At 31.0% G+C, this 13,033-nt stretch overlaps 1 protein-coding gene and 1 long non-coding RNA gene across 2 annotated transcripts; both read right to left on the reverse strand.

Moving 5' to 3' along the window:
• Positions 1-735: 735 nt before the first annotated feature.
• LOC139488845 (uncharacterized) lies at positions 736-3,103 on the reverse strand. Its single transcript, XM_071274788.1, has 3 exons — positions 3,021-3,103; positions 1,856-1,931; positions 736-1,385 (listed from the first exon to the last, which is right to left on the reverse strand). The coding sequence occupies exons 2-3, from the start codon at positions 1,870-1,872 to the stop codon at positions 824-826; spliced, it is 579 nt and encodes a 192-aa protein (XP_071130889.1). The 5' UTR covers positions 1,873-1,931; positions 3,021-3,103; the 3' UTR covers positions 736-823.
• Positions 3,104-4,014: 911 nt separating this feature from the next.
• LOC139488846 (uncharacterized) lies at positions 4,015-11,668 on the reverse strand. The gene is made up of 3 exons (XR_011656094.1): positions 11,493-11,668; positions 6,428-6,706; positions 4,015-4,195 (listed from the first exon to the last, which is right to left on the reverse strand). It is a non-coding gene; the product is annotated as an uncharacterized lncRNA (long non-coding RNA).
• Between the last annotated feature and the right edge of the window lie 1,365 nt (positions 11,669-13,033).

A 13,033-nucleotide genomic window follows, 5' to 3' on the forward strand; every position in this document is an offset into this window, starting at 1 on the left:
ATCGACAATTTTAAATCTGGTATTTAAATGAGCGTACCTCAAATAATGTCCAAGATAGCTATGTACGTAATCCAAGCTTCTTCACCGCTTACGGGACTTACTTTCAAATAATATAACGGTTTTATGCGCATTACCTAAGATAAATACACAAAATAAAAACCACGATTCTTTTGGTTCATGTCTTAATAATCAACAATAATTCGTTACAAGTAATTTTGTTGCTCCAAATTTGTCAAAATAAGGTCAAATTCATCGCTGATACATTATTGAATTGCAAGTCAATAATTCAATCTCAATGAAATTCATATTCATTGGACCTGGAGATAAAATTTCAGTTATTAAAAGATAAATGTTTTCGTGTGTTATAAATCAAATATGAGCATTGAAGTGAATTTTTTAACATAAAATTCAACAACTACTGTGGATTCATTTATATTCGTTGGATACCATTTTTGTGGATTTCGTGGGCACAGCAGAACAGGAATTTTGAGTTATAAACCAATGATAGGATAGAGTGTATGACAATTTTAATACCTTATCAGTAGGTTAGAATTTTCAATAATTTCGTGCCATTCAATACCATAATATTTGACATCAACCATTTAAGGCATACATTTGGAAATGTCATTGTCACGCTCCAGAAATTAACATATTGATATGGTTGAAAACAATAGTGAATTATGAGTACTAGATCTTAACATCAGTAATTTTCAAATGTTTAAAGAATGAAATAAGTTTTCTTTATATGGTTTAATGGCGGATAAGGTTTGCAATGTTAGAGATATGATGTCATATTTGGGGTAATTGCATACATTGTATGTATTCAGTGTTTTGCTATATCATAATCATCCTCTGTTGTCTGACCAAAGGCATGGTCGTACGTAAGATCGGTGATATTATTCTGTCTACTATGAGAAGCACTGTCATACACAGTATCTACAGCTCTACTATATATGCCCTGCTTATAATCTGAGCCGTCATTTTTTCCTGAAACGTCATACTGATCTTCATTAAATGGATAATTGTCTTTTTCCAATGTTGGTGTATCTTTATCATATTTAGAATCCTTTATTGGTGTAGCCATTTCGTAGTTATATGCATTTAAATGCGTTACAGGACACCCAGCGTCCGAAGGTTCAAGCACTGTAGAATAGATCGCTAAATTGGAATATGGTCTTATTTGTCCGCTGATTCTGGTTTCGGAGTTTGATTCCTGGTCGTTGACCGTTTTGCCTTCATTTGTTCCATTATGATCATAGTTTCTTAGTTCATTTGTTGACATTTCAGAATTGCAGTTTGCAGGCATTGCTGTATTTTGATTGCCAATATAATCATCACTTTTATCATGACAGTTAGCTATATTATGTATGTCATCTGTGCTTCTTCTGCAATAAAAAACAGAAATGTTTATATCAAGACTGTTTTGATTTATTCGCAACTTATGAATCTTATGGACACAGGGCGTGCGCCTTTCTTGTATTTATTTATTAGTTTTTTTTACAATACAGTTCATTAAAACTAATACCAGAAAATTATCAAGGGAAACATCTCTCTTCCTTTATACATGTTACATAAGTCTGACTAAATGTGATTCATAATTGTTTGATTTGTTTCTTGCTCTGAAATTGATCAAATAGTTTTCAATTTGCTGGTAAACAAACAAAAAACAATTACTCAAAGAAAAGTTGCTGAAAGTAAGTGCCTTGTCGAATAGTTTACAAATGATATTTCTCCAATATGATTTGGTCAAACCTTGTAGATAGTCAACGTTATAATATACGTATTACTGTTTTCTTTTCTATAAATCCGCGGATATTGGGTATGCTTACAAGCTTTGAGTACATTAAAGATTTACCTTCTAACAAACCACATGTACACTACGACGACTCCAACAATTGTAATCAGTCCAACTGAGACACCGACAGTAACACCTACATAAAATAATATATATATGTATATCGAAATCCGGATCTGGTGTACAAAACATATTAACACCTTATGTTTGTGGCATAACATCGTGGCCACAAGTTACTTGTTTTCTGTTTAGTATTAAATTTATATTAAGATCCATTTTGTTACATCTTGTGATCAATTTTATTTGGCAATCGCCAATGGCAGTCAGCAGGGTTAAAGAACATCAGTTGTTCGACCTGTTAGTCAAATGCGTTTTGTTTAAATATACTTTTTCACTTGTTTGGTCTTTTGGAAAATGTTGTTTGTGCTGTATTTAGACCCTTCTACAACGAAATTTATTACAGATGCACTCGTATAAAAATTGCGGTTTTTATCCAACGCAATCATAGGTTTGAACGTAGTTTTCAATTTAGACTCGTTTATATATACATATCCGATGGATACATCTGTTGTAGAGTTGTCACTGACTCAGACGTACTTATAAATATAATTATTTTCTGTGACTGTATATTACATTAATTTGTAGGATCCTTTACTATAGATAATTTAGCTGATTTGTAACAATAATATCTTCATGCCTTATATATCATGTACTGTAGTACGCCGCTAGATTAAAACTGACGAAGAAAGGAAACACACGGCCAGCGAAAGCTTTTTTTTTTAGAGCCCAGGTGGTCGTGTGGTCTAGCGGGACGGCTGCAGTGCAGGCGATTTGGTGTCACAATATCACAGTAGCATGGGTTCGAATCCCGGCGAGGGAAGAACCAAAAATTTGCGAAAGCAAATTTACAGATCTAACATTGTTGGGTTGATGTTTAGACGAGTTGTATATATATATATACAAGACTTATTGTCTTTTTATGTTGATTATTTTGTGATTCAGGTTGCTAACATAAGATTGACTTAAAGTGTTCGTTTGTAAAATTAATGACAGTCTTATTAGCTGTTAAACGTTTTCTGTGCAGACACATTTAAATGAACAATACAAAACATGCAAGAGAACATAGTTTATACTATATTTCATGGCTTAACATAATATGTTATTTTACAATCGATAATTTAGTACCATTTAAATAAACCTGACAGAAAGAATTGTCTATACATACCTTCTACGTTACTTTCAACTTGCAATGGGAATACAGTAGGAACTTCAGTAAGATAATTTAATCAAAGTTAAAAATAAGAAATTATTCCAATATTTGTAATTATTTCTTTTTTGAACTTCAATATTAATGTAACAGATTTTTATTTTCAGTTATGAATAAAAGATTAAACTTAATTACAAATGTGTTACATAGCAAATATCCAAAGCAACGTTGTTTACTTCTATGTCATCTTGTCTATTGTAGAGAGTTGTTTCATTTACAAGCATAATACATCAGATTTTTTTTATATCATCAAAGGCCCGAAGTAAACTTGTACTCCAGAAACGTAAAATTTATTTACAATTTACCACTTATTCTATCGAAATATAAATGTTAATTACCAACTAGTAACTCCATCACCTACCATGCGAGTTTTTCCTCAATTTAAGCGTCACAATCGAATAAAGGACGCAATTATTAAAATTACAAATATTCTGACATATAAGGATATAATACGAAAACTTATCGGCCAACCAAATCATGATACGAGAATGGCCGTTACATTTATGCAGTTTGCATTCCATTGATTCTTTTTCATTTTGGTCATTTTTGTGTAAGGACCACATCTCTGCGTATGACGTTCACATAGTGTTAGCATACACAAGTTGAAGCAGACATACTTGTGTCGGTTGTATTATTTATATGAATCTGCTTACTGTGATATATTAAATACAAGCACTGCATGGGATAAAACACATACAACAATTCACTGAAGTTGGGTTACTTGAGCGACAGAAAATCATCTTTGTATCTGGAAATGAAACTTTCCAAGAGGATTTTTGTTTTCTTTTCTAGAAAGTTTTGTATGAATGCTACTTTATAAGAGTCAAAACAAAGTCAGTAATTAGGGTTCCACAAAAAGAAACCATTGAAATACCGAATCTAATCTTTCTATTAGGCAGGGAAGATAGTAAAGTAAATCGATGTAATATCTGTAAGTATTAATATGACTTTCTGCTGAATCAATTCTATGCAACTGTTATTCAAAACTGGTATTTCGCAAACTGATGAATACGGCATCGTTTCAACTGACTTAATTTCAATTTTCCTGCTCGTACTGCCACATGCTATTGACTCCATTTTATAGGGACAAACTGTTTTTGGATTCTTTAGATTGTGGTTATTATTATTTGTACCTGTAATAGAATAATATGTATGTACGTAAATTTTCAGATTGTAAAACAGATTTAATTTCCCATATCAAATTCATTTTGTGGCATCAAGACTTACTTCCAATTCTAATGACATGAAATGAACGAAACACTATCAACTTTTCATGCGTCCGGACACTGTAGAGTTTTTGTTAGGTAACATCTTACCATATTCCTGTTGGCTATTTTTAAATATTTGTCAATTGAGTTTTTCAGACAGGTTTACACATTTATTTAGATTTATTTCTGCTCGATGTTTTGGTGTGGAAGGATTCAACACCCGTCAGATTATTAATATTTATTCAATTTAAGTTTAACCAATGGTAGTTCTGCTGTTGTTTTATGTAGTTCGTGAATTATGAGATAAGTATTTTAATTATTACATTTTATTTATACTTTTACTGGTGCTTTTTTTTCTTAATCATTCAGACTTCTGCCGACAAATATCCAAAATATGAAACGTATAATTTAGAAGACTTTGTAAACAGTTTTAAAGATATGAAAACATTTCTTTTTATTCCGGTATTTGCTTTTTAATAAAAACAAGCTAACTCATAGTAATAGCTTTTCTAAAAAAAAACATTAGCCGTCTCTTAGCTGATGAAAGTGGAAATTGTTCCCGCTTTGTAGATAAATTCATTCAGAATCGAATAGCCTTTCGTATAAATCAATCAATTTTACAAAAGACGTTATTTAGCAGTATACCGTTTAATGTTGGGTGTCAAAAATGTCCTTATCGTACGCATCCTTCAAAGCATAACATACTGAACTGACATGATATTGTGTGAGAGACCGTTCTTTTATAATGCCAACAGTTTTTTTGTATTTGAAATGTATGATTTACTTTTATTTCTATTTCTCTCATATAACATTATATTTATAGTAAAAAATGGTCAATAAACCTTAAAACAACTACTAGAAGTTTGATGTTGATCCTGCTCATTGTTTTAAGTAATGTTAATTTTTTTCTATTAAGATATTATTTTTTACATGTATTCACAACTCTTCTTTATATCATAGCTAGACTTGGGAGAATTAAAAGCTTAAAATACTGTAATGGCATCTCCATTTTAGAAGACCGTATGTTGAATTTTAGCAGTAAATTGTTTTGTATGTTGTTTAATTCGGTTGCTGCTGTCTTAATTAATTACGTATCCTTCATATCTCCTTAACACTCATTCATAGAAATTAAGCACTGCCAAAATATGATAGTTTACATGTATAATTTGTTAATATTACTTTTACTGTTATGTCTGTTTTCTGTGATAGACATTTGACGTGACTCTGTACTTATGTATCTCATCATACTTTGAACCACACTATTATTTTATTTATTATTATTACTTTTACTGTTAAGTCTGTTTTTGTTATATCTATTTTACGTGACTGTATTTATGTATCCCGTCATACTTTGAACGACAAAATTATTTCATGTCTACCTGTGCGAATTTCAAACGCGCAATTTTACACCAGTACTTAAAACCCTCCTTCCTTTATGGGTGCATTTTACATAGATAAATTAAATCGTATAATATAAACAAAATGAGGATGTTAAATTTGATGTATGCCTTTTTGTGCTTCTTCGTTACAATTGTTGTTTTATAATGATTTTACTTTTTTTTTGTAACATCGTTTGAGAGTAATTTTTGTGTTTTATTCTTCTATTCCCCTTTTGGATTTATTTGACGCGCTAGAGAGAGTTAGACAACGTTCAAACCAGCCCAAACTCTGTTCTAAAGATCAATGGTTTATCCGTGAGCAAATTAAAATTTTGCTTATCGATGTTTTTCAAACCTTTTTCGTATATCCTGTTTTTACCAGTATACGTATAGCGATAGTAGATCATAGTTAACTGCATATTGCTAGAAAACAAAACAATAGTCTTGTAATCGTTTAAAACCGTTTATAATGTATTACACATAGACTAGAAATATGAATACAGGATTTGATCAATTAAAAAATGTTGAAATTATTCATTTGACACTTGATTTCTCTTTTTATGATTTCATAATTGCTTTTAGGGATTTACCTCGCCTTGGACCTTAAGTTTACACATGTAAGATATGCCTTGCAGAAATACACTTTCTTCCTGTGAATAATATATATCTAAACAGCTGTACTATATCTTCATTAAAGTGTTTTAAATATTGATGAAGTCGCTTTGGAGGTTAAAGCCAATTTTTTAATTGAAGTACATTTATATATGTATTTACTTACGAACACAATAGTATTGTATAACTAGTTTCCACGTTTTCTCCGAACTTGAATTTGAAACATTGATCATTTTGTCTGTTAATACACACGAGTTGCGGCCAATACAAGACGGATAAGACGCTGAGTCCAAGGCTATCATGGTTTCTGTAAGAGCGTCATCTGTTGTACTGCAAGCATCATGCACTTCATGAATTGTAATGTTAATATCGTGTATTGTGTTCCCAACTGTACAATTAAGTTCCGTTTGAGAATTTCCACTCCCCAATCTCTCACAGGATAGCCCTTCAATTAAACAAATCAACATATTTGAATTTGTTGCCTCTTTGCACTACACTAAACAGGTTGACATGCTTGTTACTCTTGTACTTTTCATTCTGATAATGATGCTTAACAACAACAAAAAACGTCAAAAACAGCTATTATGTCGGCTCATGTATTTGTTGGAATACCAAAATGATTCATCTTGGCGCCATTCTGTGTAATTTATATTCAAATAAGTTTGAGAAAATGGTCAAACATATTAAATGTAGTCGATTATGAAAACCTGTAAGTGACACATTTAGCAAAGATAAAAATATAAAAATGTGTTTCATTGTTTATTTGGGAAAGAACGTTTTTTTGAAATTTTAAGGGTACGCATTTTGGCTTTGATTTTTCTTCTCAGGAGCTTATAGATTTTTTTCTCATAAAGACATTTGCGTGTCGTATTAAAACAAATAATATTAATAAAGGTACTAAAATGCAAAATATCACATAGAAATTAAGTTAATTTTGACTGACTTAAGTTTAGGAAATATTTTCAACGGATCCTCGTGTGAACAAATAACAATTGTCTGTTACAGTCCTGCCTTTGAACATGCATATTTAGATGATAAAACAATGTTATCTCTCTAAACCTTCAGAGTTAAAACCTCCATTTGGATATGAAGGTCTTTAAAATACACCCCGTTCAACCATACGGACAATCCCTTTGTAAGGACTTATCTTCGGCCTGAAAGCCTAGCATATATGTAAGTACATGTTGAATTATTCAAAACACAATATTTTTTCCTACCCTTGGGTATCAATGCAATTACCGTAGACATATTTTCAATGATCTTCAACGTCTTATTGTACTTTGCATTCTAACTTTTTTATTCGATGCGTCTAATGTAGACCATACGCCTATTTGGCGTACCAAAGTATTAGGTATTATTAGCCTATTATCTTTGATGAGTTGTTTTATAACAAAATGCAGGTCTAGTTTTACGGGTTTTGTACAATTATCTATTCTGAGATCTATGTTTTCTTAAATTACAATGTATCCATATCATTCATGTTAACTAAACACAAATTTAAACTTATAGTAATTCTTTTAATTATGGTTTAAAACCACAAAGTCTTTGATAAATTTGCATTGTAAAAAAGAATGTGCAAAACTCATTTTTACTTCAAATAAAGAAATACTTGGCATGAGTAAAGTTTATTTGGTACAGCACTAATATAGACAAAATTGTGCATAACATTTCAATCCATATAAGGATATAACCATCACTGAAAGTTATAAACCTATTAAATTTTCACTCCATTTTCTCCCTGTTTACAAACTTTAGTGACCGTGTAACCTCAGGTTTCCAAAATATTCTATTGAAACTACAAATAAAACAAAATGATGCTTTGAAACATATTTTTTTTATATATGTTAGGGATTTTTTTACTGTTATTAAATGTAGGATTGATTTTCTACAACTGTCAAATTCAATTAAATATTTTGTTCGACCCTTTGTCGTATGCAACCGGGTGTGAAGTACATGTACTATTATTTGGTGGTGTTACACCTAATAGTGATTATTATACTTGAATGTTAATATCATGTGAAAATTGAATTGATCATAAAGCTGAAGGTTTATTAATAGGAAAGCATCCAAAAAGTAGGGTTATTTTATATTCTTCTTGATATTAAGCATTTCCTGCTTAATTTGTGTAGTCGTATCAATACTAAAAAAAAATGTCATAATTGGTCGTCATTTTTAGGTCAACCATCAACGAGGCGGCAGGATGGAATTATGGTTTTGACAATGATGAATACTTGTGTCCGTGGTCATACTGATACACTGAACGACCAGAACGATTCTCGATAGAGTCCTTTAAACATTTGAAAAGGAAATTATTGTGTTTCAATTACATCTTGGTTAAAGTCATATGAAACAATTGACCGGTGAAAAATTATGTTATTCCAATTCTTGAACCAGTGCATACAAACATCATAAACTTAGCCTTCTGTGCACGATTTTATTATTATTTTCGCATAAATTTCTTATAATCGTCAATTTTTTTTCAATCAGTCATGAAATATGGCAGGTAATTAAAGTTCGTGATTTGAAGCCGATGTTTAACACTTGTCACCTGTTTGTCAACAATCAACAAAAACAACATTGATATTGAGTACATGTTTAACATGTTCAATCAGATAATAGTTTATTTTAAGGACATCCATGCGTATTGCGATCACCGGATTTTTACGAGATGGGTCACACTGAGGTCACTTTGGATGCGGAAAATATGTCGGGGAATTGCTTCAAGGAAGCAATTAAAATAAAGTAAACTTCTTCTAAATATGAACAAATTAAAGAATGTTCTCCAGAAAAAAGTATATGTACACAAGTTTTATAATGAAAACTATCAATTGAGTTATAAGAAACATATGCATTTTTTTTTTAATTTGAGGTTTCTTATGACTTTAAGTATGCAGCTTCCTTGCACGTATTAATATCGCATGTGCTATATAAAATAATCTAAACTAGGACAAAATAGAATCATGTTGCTATCAAATAAAAAAAAACGGTTAGTTAAAATTAGATCACAGAGAACCTTCACGATGATAATTGTAGAAAATTGATTAAATTTACTAAGGTTTCAACTCCATCGTGCAAAGTTAATTTCCTGTTCTGGGACTAGTTCGCGCTGCTTTCAAGACACCCATTGGTGTCCTTGATCTGTTTTCGGCTGTTTTATTGGGTTAGGTCTCTTTATTCGTTCGTCATTCTTTAGTTTTATTAGAGGTAACCTGTGAGATCACGAATCACGTACGAATCACGAACGTACATGTATCACCTACTTTCCTTTCACGAATTTGACTATACTTTTTGGACCTTTTGGATTATAGCTCTTCATCTTTTATATAAGCTTTGGATTTCAAATATTTTGGCCACGAGCATCACTGAAGAGACATATTTTGTCGAAATGCGCATCTGGTGCAACAAAATTGGTACCGTTGATTTTATTGCCTTATGACACAAAGCGGGATCATTAATTTCAAGTTATGATGCCTAAGTGTTCATGATTATCTCGCTTTGATTAAAAGTGCATTTGTTATTGATTGATACGCGTACCGTCTGGTTTATTTCTTTTTAGAATGATCTAAATAACAAAAAAGGAGGAGATCCCTTGTACTCCTTGTACTTAAAAACAATACCGAATACTTAACAGAAAACTTCACATATACTATGTGTTCTTTCACAGAATGAACGATGAATAACCAAATAAGATATAATAATATAATTTTATAATTTCAGCGTATTAAGTTCCAAATTTTATTTTCGGCGTACTATTTTTTTCCCCGGACCAAATATCTAAATTATCACCAGCGATACCGCATACTAAATTGGGGTTAGAGGATGACCCTTTTATTCTATGAGCTGGCGGATTTATTGACCAGGAAAAAAATAGTAATACATATGCTGGCTTTCACCTTAAAAAAACCTGACCTCTAAATTCTATCATACAGTAAAATGATACATGTGTAATAAATACATAATCTTGCGTGTAGCAGTTGATTTGTTTTTCTAAATTAATAATCTGACTGACCAAATCTGCCAGACCGGCCCCCTCAGAATCAAATTGTTGCCTCCTAATACCCTCCTCAAAGATAGATGATCGATACCCGCTATAACTGCGATATAAAGTTATATAAAGAAAAAGACGGGGAAAAAGGGGGGAATGATATTTTTTTTAATTATTTAATCACTAACGCTTTCCGTCAACGCCATAACGCTGATGACATTTTTTCCGTCTGGACTTTTTGAGGGAAACTTTGAAACCCAATTTTGACATTTGAAATGTTGCATTCGAAAAATACACCTTGTAAAACGCTCAATTTGAAGTGAAATTCTAAAATGAATTGTGCGTAAATTGTGCTCAAAATGAGTATAGTATCAGAATAAGGTGAAAAGTCATGCAGACAACTACTATTACTAGTACATGAATTAAACTAGCCAATTGGCATGATATCAATTTGAATGCATGAAATATCATAAACAAAATACCTGATCTACACTCGGAAAACTTGACCATTTCAGTCGAAAAAATAAGATCTGAGCCGGCCATCATATCAACCGTGACTTTAAAGTTAAATAAGATTCAAATTGAATACGTATATCATACATAAAAGACCAGGAATGACAATGATAAATAATTGATTACAACAACAAATATTTGAAAGGCTCATTTGACACTCGTTTGCATATCCTATTTCAATGTTTGTACTGGTAAGTAAAAACGTAATATTGTATGCACATAATCTAAGTGATTCTTACTGATGCATTGTATTTATCATGTCAACCCTAAACTATAGAAGGAACTTCGTAACTTATAAACAGCATTAATTCTTGAATATGTGTATTAGGGACTAATGTGTACCTTATTTTGCTTAAGTAATTATTAGTTTAAAACAACTTTCTCATTAATTTTTATAGTAGCCTTTGCATATTTCAAAGCTTTATGATGATTTGGTATAAAGTGTTTTTATTTTCAATAGCAGTTCTCTCATATCATAATTTTATTATAACATTTGATATTGTCACTTTTGGAATGCACACTTCAGTTACCTTGATTGCTATCAACTGTTTTGTCGAATGTTATGTTCGAGAGTTCATTTTTTAATGACTTTTTGATTTTGACTGTAAAATATTCATGAAATGCTGATTTGGTGTGATTATAGTAACTTTCTTTATAAGGAAAAATACACGGTATATGTGAATGTAATTTTCTAGTCGATTTATTAGTAAAAATAAAAAAATAAAAAGCTTACCATGTGATTTGTCTGCCATTGACAATATTGCAGTTACAAGATACAGTCTTAAAAAGTTGAATGTATTATCGTCCATTTCGACGGCGTATAACAATGTTCACTTTCCTTTACAAGGAAGTTACGATTTACCTATTCAGGTCATAAAAATAATGCTAGTAGTAAAGTAAACAAATTATAAATCAACCAATTATGAAATAAACGTTTAGACATGGATTCGATCTCTGGTATAGAGATTAAATGGACTGTAAATCATCCAATACTACAACAATCATATACACATTGTCCTTTTTATACTTCCTCTGGTAAAAGTTAAATTATGTAGGACATGTAGTACGTTCTACGTAATTTAAACTTTGCAACAACTTAAAATACATATATCTTTGGTAAGATATATAGTACATGATCGACAACGACAATATACCCGAAATGTATTACCAATGACATAGTTCCGACACTCTAACATTTACACCACAGATTTAATTTGATTTTGGTAATGTTTTTTGTGAATTATGTTACATTCTAAATAGTGTACATTCTCTTAAGTCAACACCGAAGTAATCTTGGAAACTAAAAACACAACCAAAATGCATTGAAATACAACAACAGGTACTTGGTGTATATACACTATCCGTAAATTATCATTACATGATAACTTAAATAATAAATTGTGTTTTTGTCAACTAACAGTTATAATTCAGTTGAATAGATATTTTAAAAAGATGCAGCATTAGTCTTGAAATCATGACGAAACTCCTGCATGTCGGCTCATATGTTTTTGGAATACAAAAATGCTTCATCCTGACGCTATTTTGTGTAATTCATATTCAAATAAGTTTGCGAAAATGGTCAAACATATTAAATGAAGTCGATTATGAAAACTTTGATTTGATACATTTAGCAAAGATAAAAATATAAACATATGATTCATTGTTTATTGGGGAAAGAACGGTTTTTGGAAATATTTCGGGTAGGCATTTTGGCTTTGGTTTTCTTCTAAAGAGCATATTCAATTTTTTAGCATAAAGACATCTGCGCGTCGTTAAAAAACAAATAATTAAGATACAAAAATACACGATATCACATAAAAAATAAGTTAATTTTTATTGACTTCAGATTAGGAAATATTTTCAACGGATCCTCGTGTGAACAAATAACAATTGTCTGTTACAATCCTGCCTTTGAACATGCTTATTTAGATGAAAATGTGAATAAAACAATCTATATCACTCTTAACCTTTAAACCACTAAGTCTTTGTAAACTTTGCACAGTAAAAAAAATTATGCAGAACTCAACATTTCTTCAAATAAAAAATACTTGGCAAATTAAATACGTATACCATGCATAAAAGACCAGGAATGACAATGAAAAATAATTGATTACAACAACAAATATTTGAAAGATAAAGGCTCATTTGACACTCGTTTGCATATCCTGTTTCAATGTTTGTACTGGTTAGTACTAACGTAATATTGTATGCACATAATCTAAGTGATTCTTACTGATGTATTGTATATATCATGTCAACCCTAAACTATGGAAG

This window comes from Mytilus edulis, chromosome 9, assembly GCF_963676685.1.
Source record: "Mytilus edulis chromosome 9, xbMytEdul2.2, whole genome shotgun sequence".
NCBI lineage: Eukaryota > Metazoa > Mollusca > Bivalvia > Mytilida > Mytilidae > Mytilus > Mytilus edulis.